This window comes from Portunus trituberculatus, chromosome 23 (assembly GCF_017591435.1).
Source record: "Portunus trituberculatus isolate SZX2019 chromosome 23, ASM1759143v1, whole genome shotgun sequence".
Lineage (NCBI taxonomy): Eukaryota > Metazoa > Arthropoda > Malacostraca > Decapoda > Portunidae > Portunus > Portunus trituberculatus.
This window is the reverse complement of record NC_059277.1, coordinates 4722501-4739366: the sequence shown is the minus strand read 5'-3', so window position 1 is coordinate 4739366 and position 16866 is coordinate 4722501. Positions and strand designations below refer to the sequence as shown.

The 16866-nt window shown below is 40.6% G+C and overlaps 1 protein-coding gene across 4 annotated transcripts in view; it reads right to left on the bottom strand.

Moving 5' to 3' along the window:
* Window positions 1-298: 298 nt before the first annotated feature.
* LOC123507624 (protein unzipped-like) overlaps window positions 299-16866 on the bottom strand; it is a 31158-nt gene continuing 14590 nt past the window's right edge. Inside the window, exons 2-4 of one of the 4 annotated variants that reach the window (XR_006675694.1) lie at window positions 5224-6931; window positions 4334-4505; window positions 299-482 (exon numbers count right to left, since the gene is read on the bottom strand). Coding sequence is in view for 1 of the 4 variants with exons in the window: in XM_045260649.1 (XP_045116584.1) it covers window positions 5503-6931 (1429 nt within the window). In the remaining 3 variants the exon portion in view is untranslated. Of the gene's footprint in view, window positions 702-3133; window positions 4506-4973; window positions 6932-16866 lie in introns of those variants that run through there. The other 3 variants (XR_006675693.1, XR_006675695.1, XM_045260649.1) reach the window with 3 other exon arrangements.

Sequence of the window (16866 nt, the reverse complement as noted above, 5' to 3'; positions counted from 1 at the left end):
TCTTCTTCTTCTTCTTCTTCCTCATGTTCTTCTCCACTGCAATGGAGGAAGGAAGTTTCTAATGATGACCGAGAGATTTGGGTCAACTTCTTTCCTCTCTCTCTCTCTCTCTCTCTCTCTCTCTCTCTCTCTCTCTCTCTCTCTCTCTCTCTCTCTCTCTCTGACTCATCTTCAGGTCATGTTCCCTCTCCTTCCTTTGTCAGTGTATGTGTATGAGTGTGTGTGTGTGTGTGTGTGTGTGTGTGTGTGTGTGTGTGTGTGTGTGTGTGTGTGTGTGTGTGTGTGGAATGAAACATTATTAATTGTAATATATTCTTTATTTTATTTTTTTAATATTGGTATACATTAATAATAGGAAGAGGCAGAACATTTGCAATTACTATTATTATTTAGTATATACACCGACAATGCAGTATACTCTCTCTCTCTCTCTCTCTCTCTCTCTCTCTCTCTCTCTCTCTCTCTCTCTCTCTCTCTCTCTCCTCTGAGATAAATCATTTTCTCATACTTGGCAACTCACTTTTGTTTATTTTTTATTTTTATTAATTTCGTGGAGTTTACTTTATAAAATATTATTCTTCCTTCCCCAAAGTTCAAATTAGTTCAGGGGAATGTTGGATTATAATTATATTTCACTTCCTCGCAAGCAGCATCTCTCTCTCTCTCTCTCTCTCTCTCTCTCTCTCTCTCTCTCTCTCTCTCTCATGGAAAGTCTAATTTTGTTTATATTTCCGTTAGTTACTGGAAATTACCTTTCTCTCTCTCTCTCTCTCTCTCTCTCTCTCTCTCTCTCTCTCTCTCTCTCTCTCTCTCTCTCTCTCTCATATCACAGACTGACTAGGTCGCTCGGACTCTCTCTAAACTAGCTCTAATTAAAGAGACGCTACATAGTGAAAGTTTACAACGAAGGTTTATGACACATTCCCGCCCTGCGAACGAAAAAAATCAATACAGTTTCAATCAGTTTCGCTCACGCGAATCACATAAGAACACAGAGTAATACAAGTACTACTAGTAATAGTAGTAATAGTAGAACTCGTAGTAGTAGTAGTAGTAGTAGTAGTAGTAGTAGTAGTAGTAGTAGTAGTAGTAGTAGTAGCAGTAGTAGTAGTAGTAGTAGTAGTAGTAGTAGTAGTAGTAGTAGTAGTAGTAGTAGTAGTAGTAGTAGTAGTTGTTGTAATAATTGTAATAGTAATAATCATAATACTACTAATAATGATAAAAATAATGATAATAGTAATTGTTATAAAAATAAAAATAATAATCATAGTAATAATAATAACAATAATGATATTAATAATAATAATAATAATAATAATAATAATAATAACAATAATAATAATGTTTTTCCTTCTTTTTTGTTAGAAATGTCAAATTTGGGAGAAACACAGTTTGTAATAGTAGTAGTAGTAGTAGTAGTAGTAGTAGTAGTAGTAGTAGCAGCAGCAGCAGCAGTAGTAGTAGTAGTAGTAGTAGTAGCAGCAGTAGCAGCAGCAGTAGCAGTAGTGGTAGCAGTAGTAGCAGCAGCAGCAGTAGTAGTAGTAGTGGTAGTAGTAGCAGCAGCAGCAGTATTAGTAGTAGTAGTAGTAGTAGTAGCAGTAGCAGTGTAGTAGTAGTAGTAGTAGTATTTGTAGTAGTATTACTACACATCATTATTATCTAGTAGTAGTAGTAGTAGTAGTAGTAGTAGTAGTAGTAGTAGTAGTAGTGGTTGTGAAGGTAAGATAATTTCACCATTAAACAATAAGCGCCACTTTTTTTCATATATTTTTCATTGCTTACTCTTCATTGTATTTTTATTTCCTTTTTTTTTCTTACTTGACAAGAATTGAATACATCATTTCATCTACGAGTATTTTTCTTCTCCATACTCCTTGTTTTTCTTTACCTTACGTCACACATATCAATCTCAAATAAAGCCCTTTTTTTCCATTTTATCGTTTTTTACCCCTCCCATTGTTATCCTCTAATCAAAGTTTTCTTACGTAATTCTATATCATACTAGTTTTCCAGTTTTTTTTTTTTATTACGTATTTTTTTCTCATCTTCATTTCTTTTTCCTTATGTCCATTCGCAATCTCTCTCTCTCTCTCTCTCTCTCTCTCTCTCTCTCTCTCTCTCTCTCTCTCTCTCTCTCTCTCTCTCTCTCTCTCTCTCTCTCTCTCTCTCTCTCTCACACACACACACACACACACACACACACGTATTTTCATTACCATTCCATCTTATTCCGCCCTCGCCAATTTCACTTATATTTTTCCGCCGTGGCAAAAATTTCATCTTTCATTTTCTTTCATTACTTCCATTTTCATGTTCTTTTCTCACAAATTGTTATTCCGTCTTATTTTTCTGTCTTCTTTTGCTACAGTTCTTTTCTTTTTCCTTTTTTTTTTCTTACGTGACGAAAAATATTAATCTCTCCTTTTACTTTTCTTTTTCTTTTTTTTCTAGCAGACTTTGGTGCGATCAGCTTCTTTTGCTCCTTCTTGTGCATTCAGCGGCCCTCCTCTCTCTGCGATGGCGCAACTTAGAGCAAAAGTGACTTAGGCAAAAGTAACTTAAGAGGCGAGGGTTCAGTTCACAGACTTTGGGAAATTCTTGCAGTAATGTGAGGATATTTTTTCTTCCTTTCCTCGATCCTTTTTTTTTTTCGTTTATTTTTAGTTATTTTTTTCAAATTGTTCATGATTGTATCTTTTTTTTTTCTGTAATTGTTATATTCAAAGTAGTTTATATTTAATTGAGTTATTTTATTACTTTTATTTTTATCATTATTATTCTTGTTATTGTTATTGTTATTGCTGTTGTTGTTATTATTATTATTATTATTATTATTATTATTATTATTATTATTATCATTATTTTATCATCATTATTATTCTTGTTATTGTTATTGTTGTTGTTGTTGTTGTTATTATTATTATTATTATTATTATTATTATTATTATTTTATCATCATTATTATTATTATTATTACTTTTACAGTATTTTGTGTTTCTCCCCTTTTCAGAATAGATTTTCATGAGTATAGTTTGTTTTCTTAGTTTTTCTTCTTCTATTTTTACTCTTTAAATTTGTTTATAGTTTACTGAATAATCTCTTCCGTCTTTTTTTTTTCTTTTTTCTTTTCGTATTTTTCATCCTTCTCTTTTTTTACGTGTCGGATTATCAATGATTACAAATATTCTTTTTTTTTTTCGTTCAAAGATTTTTTTTTTTTTTCACTTTTGGCCAAGGTTTCTACATAGAAGAAAGCGTAAGTGGTAGACGAAAGACGCCTGCCTCACTGAAAACCATACATAATATTATTCTGAAACACCTCCTCGCCGCTCCTTCACTACTTCCAAAAGGCTTTAGTTGAAGTAGCACGGGTTTTTGAAGCTACTCGTATGATTCTAATAAGAGATTAACAAGATTTTTTTAGCAAATAACAGGAGAAACAGTCTTTAGAACCCGGCAATTAAATGTGTGGCCTTTGAAAGTACTTGCAGCAGGAGAGTAAGTGTTTCTGAATACCGAGCTTACGCCACAAGATAAGCCAATAAGCCACTACGGGGACACCACAACACTATAGTCTGGCTCACAGGGTCTAAAATCTGCATCGTTCTTCTCCGGTAACCATCCTGTCAACACTGCGTCATGTGCATGTGGTACGCTTAGGAATGCTTATCACTAGAGAACGATGCAGATTTCAGTCCCGCAGCCTCAGTTATGACAGTACACTCTTTGGCGCGTCACGGCATCGCTATCTACTTTGAACTTCGTCGTTTCTTCACTGCGGAAAATATTCTTCTCTAAGCAACACATAATCGGGAGGAAAATAGTGAAATAGAGATTATACATTATACATTACAGAGCGTTCACTATACATCTCAGGTAAGATATACATAGTTATACATGTTAGGGATAGGTAGGATAGGTAATGTTTACGAATATTAGCCTGAGCCCCACGCTGCAGGTAAAAGAAGAGAGGAAAATAATACAAAAAGCAACAATATTACCTTCCTTACTTATTCCTATTACTAACATTGATTTCTAAGTATACGTGGTAACTACGCATCTATACATAGTCATATATACATAAGTAGACATACACGGAAGCCCCAGGTTGCCTTATGTATGGTCAGTGTACTAGTTATGCATGTATACAGCTCGCCATTACAGTACTACTACCATGTATGAGTATGCGTAGGAACAAAAGCATACACGTCACATGATTACTTATTCATTGCTATTTATACATCTATACATTATTTCACTGTGTATTGTATTTTTTTTTTTTTTTTTTGTTTAAATGAAATATTCTTGCTTTGACTTTTTAAACAGACATTACTCTCTCTCTCTCTCTCTCTCTCTCTTTTAGCGGTAACACGTCATAAACACTGAACACAATGGACTATATCTCATTTCTCCCTCCCTCTCTCTCTCTCTCTCTCTCTCTCTCTCTCTCTCTCTCTCTCTCTCTCTCTCTCTCTCTCTCTCTCTCTCTCTCTCTCTCTCTCTCTCTCCATACAATGGCAAGCTAACATCACCCTGCGGACATCATAACAGTACAATGGAGAGAGAGAGAGAGAGAGAGAGAGAGAGAGAGAGAGAGAGAGAGAGAGAGAGAGAGAGGCCGACGAATTGTTTGTAGACGGCCAGAAAGAAAAGGAAGAAACAAGAAAAAAGAAAAGTAAAAAATATATTTCGGTGTGTGTGTGTATGTGTGTGTGTGGCCTGCAGTATCCGTGCAGTGTCCGTATCCTTGGTGACGGCCGTTAGTCTGTACGGCTTTCCTAACGAACACTGAAGGTACCGAAATACTTCCGAACCAGTGAACTGTTTCATGAAGCTTCACTGACACGAAGGAACGATCCACTGAACTTTTTTCTTTCCATCTTTACTCTTCATACTTGTTATATTTCTCTTTTCTTTCTTTTAGTTCTTTCTTTCCTTCACTCTCTTGCTGTCTTGAATTTTTACTTTCCTTCACTGTTTTATCTTTTCTTCAGTTATTTTTTCTTTGTCTTCACAAGTTGCTTCTTTCTTTCTTTAACTTTTTCTTTCCTTCACTAACTTGCTTCTCTTTTTTTATTATTTGTATTATTTATTTCGCTCACTAACTTATTTATCTTCGTCTATCTTCATTTATCTTTTTCCTTCAGTAACTGCACTATTATCAATCATCTCGTCTTATTTATCTCTTCATGTTTTCCGATGGGTTTCGCTAATATTCATTACCTCTCTCTCTCTCTCTCTCTCTCTCTCTCTCTCTCTCTCTCTCTCTCTCTCTCTCTCTCTTATTATTTCACACTGTTCTGCTTCCAATGCTTCTTTCCCTCATAACATAATTCCTGTTACGGCACGGCTTTGGCTTTGTCTTGCCAAACTGACTGACTGACTGACTGACTTTTGTTGTTTCAGTTCTTCCTTCAGCACTGACGCTTCCTCAGACTCAGCGGTGGGGGGCGCCGAAGGATGGGGTGGGACTGTGGAGGGGTGTTTGGTGGGCGGGAGTGTTCAAAGGCTGGCGTAGTAACGGAAAATAAGAGTGGCGTAAAGAGAAGCGAGTGCGGAGAGGATGCGGTCTGTGGTGGAGGTGAGTGTCGGGCTGCCACTCTTGTCATCGCGGGTCCTCTGGAAAGGTTCAGAGTCTGCGTCCTTGGAGTGGGACTTGGACTCCAGCTGCGTCACCTCGTTGTTGATCTCCGTTGGCAGCTCCGTGGCGATCTCCGTGTTGGCCTCCGTTTGCGGGGTAGTAGTGGGTGCCTCCGTAGTGGTGGTGGTCGTGGTGGTGGTTGTCGTAGAGGTGGTGGTAGTCGTGGTCGTGGTGGTGGTAGTGGTGGTGAGTTCGAAGATGGCCTGTGTACGGGATGGCATGTCCAGTGTCTCCCCGGTGGTAAGGTTGTAGTATCGGCTGTAGGAGACGCTGACGGCCTCTAGCGTCTGGTGGGTGTGCAGGGCCTCGATGCGCCGCTCCCGCGTCTCGCCGTCATGGTAGTGGGTGATGAGTGTGGCACTGTAGGGCGCCTCGTAGTGCCGCATGATTCCGTTGATCTCGACCTCCACGCCCACGCCCGACGGCAGCTGGTCCATCAGGTTAAGGTTGTCCACGTGGTCCTTCACGTTGGCAATGCCCCACTTGTAGTTGAAGGGTCGGTCCCTCGGGAAGGGCATGGCCAGGGGCGGGTCCTGCGGGCTGCTGATGGAGGTGGGGAGCGCCGTCACGGTGCCCTTCACCTGCCCCCAGTAGTGTTCCTCCTCCACTACGTAGGTCTCCAGCTTGCCCACCTCCTCCTCCTTATCGCCAGGGTTCTCGAGGGTGACGTTGGAGAGGAGCACGGGCGTGGTCTGGGTCAAGCCTCGCTTACCCTCCAGCACCACGTCCTGCAGCGAGTAATGCGTGGGTTCCACCTCCACCATCACTACCGCCTCGCTCGTGGTTTTCACGCCCTCCCCGTCCACCAGGAAGGCCTCGCGGTCGTAGGTACGCAGTCCCAAGTGACCAGGCATCCTAGGTTCAGTCGGTCGCCCATCAGCGGACGCCAGCACCAACATCTTGTCAGGCGTGAGCAGCGCATCGTTTGGCCTCACGGTGAACTTGTCCCACGGTTTGAAGGTGACGCGTGCCGAGCCGTTCACAGAGACGAGGAAGTCGAACTTGTTGATCTTGCGGACCTTGGTGAGGAAAGGCACCATGCAAGGACCGTCAGGCCGAGCCGCGCCTGCCAGGTATGAGCCGCGGTACGTTGCGCGGCACCAATACACTCCCTCCACGTCCTGCTGGTCCACGGGCAGCGCGTGGCGCGGCACTTTGCCACCGCGCGCCGTGATCCACTCCAGCGTGGAAGATGTCACCGAACGCCCGTTAGGGCCCAGCCGCCGCGCCATGTCCGTGGCGCATGTACGCCCGCCCAACGCTACGCACGCCGCAGCCGTCACCACCAGCCTGGAACATAGAAACAAGGATTAACACACACACACACACACACACACACACACACACACACACACACACACACACACAAGCAGCCCACACGTGGCGTGTTCCACCGCCATCTTTAACAAGGCCACAGGTAGGCCGTCATTAAGCTGTGGTGGGAGGGGAAGGGGACGGGAGGGAGAGACAGGTACACGGCAGGGAGAGAAGAGGGAAGAGAGACAAGGAAATGAACGGTGACTATATCTCATCCGCATTATCATTCCATCACTCACACGCAACTTCTCTTCCTCCTTCTCCTCCTCCTCCTCCTCCTCCTCCTCCTCCTCCTCCTCCTCCTCCTCCTCCTCCTCCTCCTCCTCCTGTGTAAGGAAGGTCTCCACAGCAACAAATACACCACAAAAATCTGGAAACGTGAGACACAGAAAAAGAGAACAAAAAACAAAAGAAAATTAAAATAAAGAACCAGAAAGAGAGAGAGAGAGAGAGAGAGAGAGAGAGAGAGAGAGAGAGAGAGAGAGAGAGAGAATCAGGACAGACCTTCCTCGGTATACGAAAGGAGAGGCAAGGAAGACGAACTAAGAGGATTGGGTGAAACATGAAGAAGAGGTGGAGGAGGAAGACTTGGAGGAAAGTGAGAAGCAGACGATGTTAGCAGATTATAAATGCGAGGAGGAGGAGGAGAAGGAGGAAAGAAGAAATAATGTAGATAAGCAGAAGAAAAATAACTAGCAAAACCACAAACCACAGTAACAATAACACACACACACACACACACACACACACACACACACACACACACACTGGGAAGAGGCTAAAAAAAAAAACAAATTAGAGTGCGTTGTTTTTATTGCATTGTAAACCAACAAGCCCAGAATATTTTGTACTAAGGGAATAAATCTAAAGGAGGAGGAGGAGGAGGAAGTGAAGGAAGACTGTATTGATGGCATCTTCCCCATTTGTCATCTGGTGGTGGTGGTGGTGGTGGTTGTGTTTGTGGGGAAGGCATCACCAGAAACGCCATTACTGTCACTGTCACTTTCGTCTCTATTACGTTCATCTCTACAAACATCACTCTCATTACCACCTCCACCACCACCTCCTCCTCCTCCTCCTCCAAAACATACACTATCACCACCACTGCCACCACCATTGCCACCACCTTCACTTCCTCCTCCTCCTTCTCATCTTCCTTCATCACCACAAAAACACACCATCACCACCATCATCATCATCATATTTCTCTCTTCAGGCGTATTATTTTCTCTCCTTTCCTTCTTTTCCCTCCCTCCTGTCTCCATCAAGCACCCCTTCCCTTTTATCCCTCCCTACCTTTCTCCCTCCTTCCTCACTCCCATCCTCCCTACTTCCCTCCCTCCGTCCTTCCCTCACAGCAGTCTCTCCCTAACCTGCCTAGCTGTCAGACGTACGAGGTATCTTCAGATGTAATCACTCAAAGCCAAGACACGGATTATAATAAGCTGAGGGAGGGGAGCAGAGATAGAGGGCTAGGAAGGATAACACGAGGAATGAAGGGTAAGAAAGAAAAGAACGAGGGAGAAGGAGATGGATAGATAAACGATAATGTAGGAAAAAACGAGGAAAGAATAAATGAAGGAGGTTAGATGATTGGTGATATGAAGGACGAAGTGAAGGATAAACGAGTGAGGAATGAAGGATAGCGAAGGGAGGGTCGAAGGAGAAAGGAAGAGAGAATTTGAAGGAGGAAAGAAGTGTAATATGAATAAATAAACTAGGAAAAAATTGCTTAAGTGAAGAAGAACGCGAAGGATAGACGAGGGAGGAATAAAGAAAAGAAGGAAAGAAAGAGGGAGGAATAGTGAAAGCTAAAGAAAAAAATTAAGAAAGAGAAGAAAGCAAAGGAAAGCCGGAGATGAAATAGATTAAAGTAAGGAACGAGGAATCAGTTTTTCATATATACGTTTATTTAAATTACTCATTTATTCATTTATTTGCTCCATTGTGTGTCGTTGGGTGAATAAATACAGCGTTTAATACATTGTTTGGAATATTAAACATCAAATCATTAATTTTGGTGAGTAAATAACGCCACATGTTCTCTTTTATGCTGGAAGCCAAAAAACAACTGAATAATTAATGCATAATGTTCTTGTATCATTATTATTATTATTATTATTATTATCAGTAGTAATAGTAGTAGTAGTAGTAGTAGTAGTAGTAGTAGTAATAGTAGTAATAGTAGTAATAGTGATTTCTTTATGGTTAAGATAATATTACGTTGTTATGAATCTCTCTCTCTCTCTCTCTCTCTCTCTCTCTCTCTCTCTCTCTCTCTCTCTCTCTCTCTCTCTCCTGATCGAGTTACAAGCGTCCCATCGCAGCCGCATTTCATTGGCTGACAAACTAATTTCACCGCGACTGTCAGTTGTCCCAGAGTTACTATCACTGCCGTTCCTGCTCCAGTTATTTTCACCGGGTGCGCTTCAACTAAGTTACCGTCCCTGCATGGAAGGCAACTCAGGAATAATGGGAATATTGGTTTTTAATACACGCAATCAACAGGCTGAAAGAAAAGAATAAATAAGATATGTTGTTCCTACTTCAGTTCCTCTCACTGTGCGTGTTTTAGCGAGGTTGCCTTCACCGTACACAAGATAACACGAGTACATTAAAAATACTGGGTTTTTTTTCCGATACACATAATCAAGAACAACATGGTAAATAAACAATACGCGATGCTCGAACTGTAGTTAATTTCACCGTGCGCGCTTCAGTCGTTACCTTCACCGTAAGAAAGGTAATACGGTGAGAACAACAAAACACTGCTTTTTAAATACGAGTAATCAAGAACATACAACATACGACATAAACAACATACGTAGAAGATAATAATTATATAGTATGGAAAATTGAGAGATGGAAAAAGAACAGTGGAAGACAAACTTGTAAATTGTTGTTAGTGGTGGTGGTGGCGATGATGGTGGTGGCGATGGTAGTTGTAGTGATGGTGGTGGTTGCGCTTTTTGTAAGATGGTACGTGGGAAAGTAAGAGACCAGGACGACTAAGAACAAAAAGAGGATGATATTAGATAATCAGAGGTAGAAGAAGAGGAGGAGGAGTTACAAGAGGGAAGAAAAGTAGGAGGGAAATGAGAGAAAAGTAAAAAAAGAAGAGGAGGAGGAGGAGGAGGAGGAGAAGCAGAAAAAAAAATGAGACAAAAAACGGAAAAAAATAAGAACAAACAAAAAAAACAAAGTAATAAAAGAAAATGAGATAATAGGAAAATTACATAGAGGCTAAAAAGAAGAACGAAAAATATAAGTAGGAAATAAAAATAAAGAAAATTAGTGCACGTAATGAATAATGATGAGAAAAAAAAAAGGTGATAATAGGCGCGTTACAGAGAACAGAAAGACGAGAAGGAAAAAAAGAAGGAAAATAGCTGAGATGAAATTAATGAGAGGAAGAGGAAGAGAGATAAGAAGGAAACTGAGATGATGATGAAGATAACAATAAGCATGATGATGATGATGATGATGATGATGATGCAAATAAAGAGAAATATGAAAATAGATTAAGCAGAAGGAGAGAGCAGAATAAAGAATGTGAAGAAGAGAAGGAAATAAAGGAGAGCAGAGGGAGATTGAAAACAAGGAGAGGAAGAAGAGGGCAAACAGAAGGAGGATAGATATAAAGAAGATGAAGATTAAGGAGAAGAAAAATAATAAGATAAAGAAGACAGATGCAAAAGAAAGGGGAGAAAAGAGGAAGATTAAGAACGAAGGGAAGAGGAAGAAGAGGAAGAATGGAAGGAAGAGAGAATATATAGAGGAAGAGGAGGAGGAGGAGGAGGAGGGGAGGAGGAGAGACAAATTATCCTCGCCACATATATCTTAAGAGGCGTCACTAATATCCTGTGTAATTATTGTACATTCGTGCCTTGCCTTGCCTTCATCGTTGTTAGTGATTTGCTTCTCTCTCTCTCTCTCTCTCTCTCTCTCTCTCTCTCTCTCTCTCTCTCTCTCTCTCTCTGAAACAATATCTTTATTTTTTTTTTTACATTTCTCCACTTTTTTCTTTACATTTTTCTCTTATTGTAGTTATTTTTTTCCTTAAGGCTTCATTGTCATTATTTTCCATTTTCTTTTGTTTCTGACGTAAGAAAAAATATAGAAAACAATACCGATTTTTCATTTTCTTTTCTTCCTCTTTCTCTTCATTTTTTTCATTAATTTCTATATTTTTTCCTACTTTTACTTTCATTTTACTTTTGTCTTTCTTTCCTCACGTGACAAAATTAATACAAATAAAAACAAAAAAAAAACAAGCCATTTATGGTTGTTGTTTTTTTTTAAGTGTAATTTTACGTTGACGAATGTAATTAATTTCTTTAGTATTTTTTTCCCTTTCTGTAATAAAAGGGTACTCTCTCTCTCTCTCTCTCTCTCTCTCTCTCTCTCTCTCTCTCTCTCTCTCTCTCTCTCTCTCTCTCTCTCTCTCTCTCTCTCTCTCTCTCTCTCTCTCGAACAGTACGTATTATACCCAAGCTTTTTAACTATATATTTCCACTTTTAATTTGGTTCCCCCTTTTAAAAATCATTGACTACCTATATTACTTCCGTTTTCTTTTCCTTTTTATTTCTTTCTTATTTTTCTTTTTCGCGCATATAATGAGATAATTGCCTTTTTTACTTCTATTATTATTATTATTATTAGTAGTAGTAGTAGTAGTAGTAGTACTTTCTCATATTCATCCATTTCTGCCTTTTTTTCACTGGATCATTGAGAAGGAGGAGGAGGAGGAGGAGGAGGAGGAGGAGGAGGAGGAGGAGGAGGAAGATTTAAGTTAATACAGGTATACATTGGTACATGTTATTTAATAGAGAGAGAGAGAGAGAGAGAGAGAGAGAGAGAGAGAGAGAGAGAGAGAGAGAGAGAGAGAGAGAGAAATATTAAAGAACCGTTTTTCAAGTATTTATTTAATTAAACTTGAATTAGACGTAGCACAAGTACTCTACATAATTACCTCCTCCTCCTCCTCCTCCTCTCCTCCTCCTTCTCCTCCTCCTCCTTCTCTTACTCCTCTTCCTTTTCGTACTGCTTTTAAATTTCACTCCACCACCATCACAACCTCTTCTTCCTCCTTCTTCTTCTCTTCCTTCTCTTCCTACTCCTCCTCCTCCTCCTCCTCCTCCTCCTTTCCTCCTCCTCCTCCTCCTCCTCCTCCTCCGGGCAATGTAGATTTTCCAAGTCACGTGTTTCTGACGGTAACTGATTCTGCCCTGACACGTCCCTGCCTGAGAGAGAGAGAGAGAGAGAGAGAGAGAGAGAGAGAGAGAGAGAGAGAGAGATGCAGAGTAAGATTGACTTGGATAAAATGGAAAATCGACTGTCTTGTTGAAAGAAAGAAAAAGAAAGGGAGATAACTTAATAACGAACAAAAGGGGAAGTATAGATTTTGTTCATCCTGTGAATAAAATAGAATTCTCAGCATAGGATGAACAACGTCGCACAGGATGCTAACGTGAGAGAGAGAGAGAGAGAGAGAGAGAGAGAGAGAGAGAGAGAGATTTGGAACAGGTAATATGGCCCAAGAGAAACTGTACAATCTCTCTCTCTCTCTCTCTCTCTCTCTCTGTTTCTTTGTCTTACCAAGTAAATGAAAAGTTATGTTTGAGTTGGCGGTGGTGTTACTCAACGCGAGAGAGAGAGAGAGAGAGAGAGAGAGAGAGAGAGAGAGAGAGATACTGTGTGTGTGTGTGTGTGTGTGTGTGTGTGTGTGTGTGTGTGTGAAGCGCTCCGAGAATAGCTATTAGTACGCGAATGAGAGAGAGAGAGAGAGAGAGAGAGAGAGAGAGAGGAGGAAAAGACGTCACCAATCTCTCTCTCTCTCTCTCTCTCTCTCGACCACGAATCTCAGCCAAGTAACGGGAAGTGCATCGTGTTTTTCTTCCTTTTTTTTTGTGGCAATTTTTCGCTCACGCGCATTTAATCCACTCTATGACGTCAACTGAAAGAAATATACACACACACACACAGTTACGCAACACAGCCAAAAGTGCGTTCCAAGGTCTTCTCTTCACCCTGCATTCCGAAGCACTCTTGTCATTACTCCTACACTCTATTAAAAAGGCTCTTGTTGAAATCTCACGGGTTTTCGAAGATGTTTTTACGTTTCTAGTGGTAGATTGACAAGATTCCTTCAATATTAACAGGAGAAGCAGTCTTTGGAACCCGTTTAGTCATCGCTGTGTCTTTGGGAAGTAGTCGTAATGAAGGAGCGAAACGTTTCTGAATGTTGGCCTTACGCTTAAGCCTTAAGGGAACGAAGGGAGTGGCATTAGAGACATCTGGCGGGCGGGTTTCTGTCTCCTTGGCTTTGTTTTTTATTGCGACACATACCCATGCTGCGTACTTTGAGCCGCGTAGGTAGTGTCTCTCTCTCTCTCTCTCTCTCTCTCTCTCTCTCTCTCTCTCTCTCTCTCTCTCTCTCTCTCTTGTAAAGGCCATTCTGATGATTAGTCGAGTTTTCATGTGTGTTTTCCTGCTGACAATGCAGTGTCTTTGTTAAACTGTCACTGAAATTGTAAAAAACTCTCTTGATAAGCCGCGTATCTTGCACTGTAGTGTGTTAATTGTACTGAACTCTTATCAAACTATCACTGGAATTATGAATTTATCTTTGGAAATGTGTATGACTTTCCCTACAGTCTATTAAATATATACTATATTGGCCAAACCATCACTTGAATTATGAAAATACTTCTAAAATCCTTAATATTTTCCACTACAGTCTATCAAACTTACAGATCCTTTTTTTTAAACTATCACCAACATCACGAAAACACACACAAAAAAAAATCGCATAAACTTTCACCACAGCCTGTTAAGTGTAAGGAATCTATGTTAAACTATCACTCGGATCGTTAAAATATCCATGAAAACCTGTATCAATTCCACAACGCCCTATTAGATATACAGAATCCTTGTTAACCTCTCACTCTTATCACGAAACATCCTTGAAAATCCCTTTATACCCTATTAAATCAACAGAACTTTTTTTTTTTTTTGTTAATATATAAAGTGTGTCTTGAATGTATTTGAATATTATTAGTCTACTTCAAGAGTGTTTTAAGCCAGTCCAACCTAACCTAAACCAATCTAACCATACCTAAATTTATCTAATCTAACGTAACCGGAGTGTTCAGTATATTTCAAGTGTATTCTAAGCAGTTGTTTGTGTTGTAACGAAGTGTTGTATGAATCCCATGTATTACCTTATTTATAGTGTTTACGTAGATGGAATTTAAATGTATTTCAAGTGTATTTTATTATTTTACATCCTTTTTCTTGTCACTTCGTCTTTATTTACCTTGTTATAAGACTGCCAAGTATTCCAAGTGCATTTTAGATGTTTTTTTTTTTTTAAATGTGTTTTATTGTATGCTAGACCCGCATAAGAGTTTTAGGGTGAAGCGTGAAATTGTTTATGATTGCTCCAGAAAAATGTTCATGATGACTCAGGATGACGCGACGAAGAATGGTGCAAGAATGCGGGTGATGATGCAGTGTGAGTTTCAGGGTGACAGGGAGAAGGAAGGACGTAGAGGACGCAAAAATTGAACGGTATAAGCGCATTAGGATATAAAATTCAGTGATGTATTAGGGTGACAGAGAAAACAGGTGATACAGAAGGAGTTGGTAAGGTGAGGAGCTTAAGATTTGAAAGTTGTAACGTGAAAATATCAAGTGTTTTTAGGGTGACAGGGAAAGAATGACGTAGTAAGATTGTTTAGAATGAAGCAGTGGGATTTTAACAGTGTGAGATCATAGGGTGATAATTCAAGGGTGTTTGAGTTCGACAGAGAAACAAAAGTGACATGAGAAGGATTCCAACGGTAAAAATGTAAGATAAATAGAACAGAAGAGCTAAAGGATGAGATTTCAAGTGTCTGAGGATGACAAAGAGGAATAAAGGGTGATATAAGAAGATTACAGGGGTGAAGAAAAGATTTAAGGACCTAACTTGAGAAGGCAGGGTGTTTCAGGGTGACAAAGAAAAAAGGTGGTACAGAAACACTTGCCAGGGTGAAAAAGTCTTAGAGTGAGAATGCAGGGTGTTTTTAGAGTGACGCAAGGAAGGGTGATGTAAGAATTGGTTGCTAGGGTGACCGTGTAAGGGGGAAGGGGCGTAAAGGACCTTGGAATGGGAGAGGCTGCTAATGTGTAAGGGAGGGAACGGAGGGTGAGGGTGAGGGAGGAAGGGAGGCAAGCTTGTAGGATGGAAGGGAGGGTGAACGGGGGTGAGGTGGGGGAGGGAGGGAAAGCAACGGAGGTTTTCTTCTTAGTCACATATGAATGAGTTTCAGACACCTGCTACTGCTACTACTACTACTACTACTACTACTACTACTACTACTACTACTACTACTACTACTACTACTACTACTACTACTGCTACTACTACTACTACTATTACTACTACTGCGGCTACGACTACTACTACTACTACTACTACTACTACTACTACTACTACTACTACTACTACTACTATTGCCACCACTGCTACTACAGCTACTACTCCCACGACTATCATCCATACATGACAAAGAGAAGAGTACATTCTTTCCTACTTACACACACACACACACACACACACACACACACACACACACACACACACACACACACACACACACACACAGCAATCTCGTCTCGTCATTTTCCCTCCTAACGTTTGTCTTCCTCTTCTCGCGCCTCTTTGTCGCCACCTCGAAACTGGGACGTTGACTCTCTCTCTCTCTCTCTCTCTCTCTCTCTCTCTCTCTCTCTCTCTCTCTCTCTCTCTCTAAAAGAAAGTCGAGGAAAGGTCACTTGTCTCATAAAAGTGAAACCATACTTAACTCTCTCTCTCTCTCTCTCTCTCTCTCTCTCTCTCTCTCTCTCTCTCTCTCTCTCTCTCTCTCTCTCTCTCTCTCTCTCTCCTATCTGTTCAAATCTATGCTCATTAATTTTGTTTCTAGTTTAAGAATGATAACAGCAGCAACAGCAGTAGTAGCAGTAGTAATCGTAGTAGTAGTAGTAGTAAAAGAAGAAATAGTAGTAGTAGTAGTAGTAGTAGTAGTAGTAGTAGTAGTAGTAGTAGAAGTAGTAATAGTAGTAGTACTCCTCACCTCCTTCATAGTAAGAAGAGCCTTGTTACACACTCCTTACAAGCTTATATTGTAAGGGAACAGGCAAAGGGCTACCATAAGAGGATGAAGGAAGTTCCAGCACAAAAACCCCTATGGATTCCTTGACGCCAGCGAAAGAGGCGATGAGCCTTGAGCTACCGCCTCTTTTGTAGAGTTCTGTAGTAGTAACCTGATCACTCTCATGTAGGGTTACGGGACGTGTTGGTGTGATACATGCTAATGAGGACGAGGACGCGGACGAGGAAGAGGAGGAGGAGGAGGAGGAGGAGGAGGAGGAGGAGGAGGAGGAGGAGGAGGAGGAGGAGGAGGAGGAGGTTAGATAGTGGTAGTGGTGGTGGTGGACCCAGTGATAGAGGAGGACAAAAGGATAATGTATGAAAAGAGAGAGAGAGAGAGAGAGAGAGAGAGAGAGAGAGAGAGAGAGAGAGAGAGAGAGACCCGGTTTTCATCTTACATAATTCTTAGATAACAAAAAAAATGCGCCAGAGTTTATTTATACGGAAGACGCCAACACACACACACACACACACACACACACACACACACACACACACACACACACACACACACACACACAGTAAGATAATGAAGCTAGAATACTGACCTTGACCTGCAATTCTTGAGAGAAAGAGAGAGAGAGAGAGAGAGAGAGAGAGAGAGAGAGAGAGAGAGAGAGAGAGAGAGAAATATGAACTAACGAATATATAAACAAATAATTCACTGACTGACTGACTAGAAACAACAAGAAAGAAATAAAAGAAGAGAAA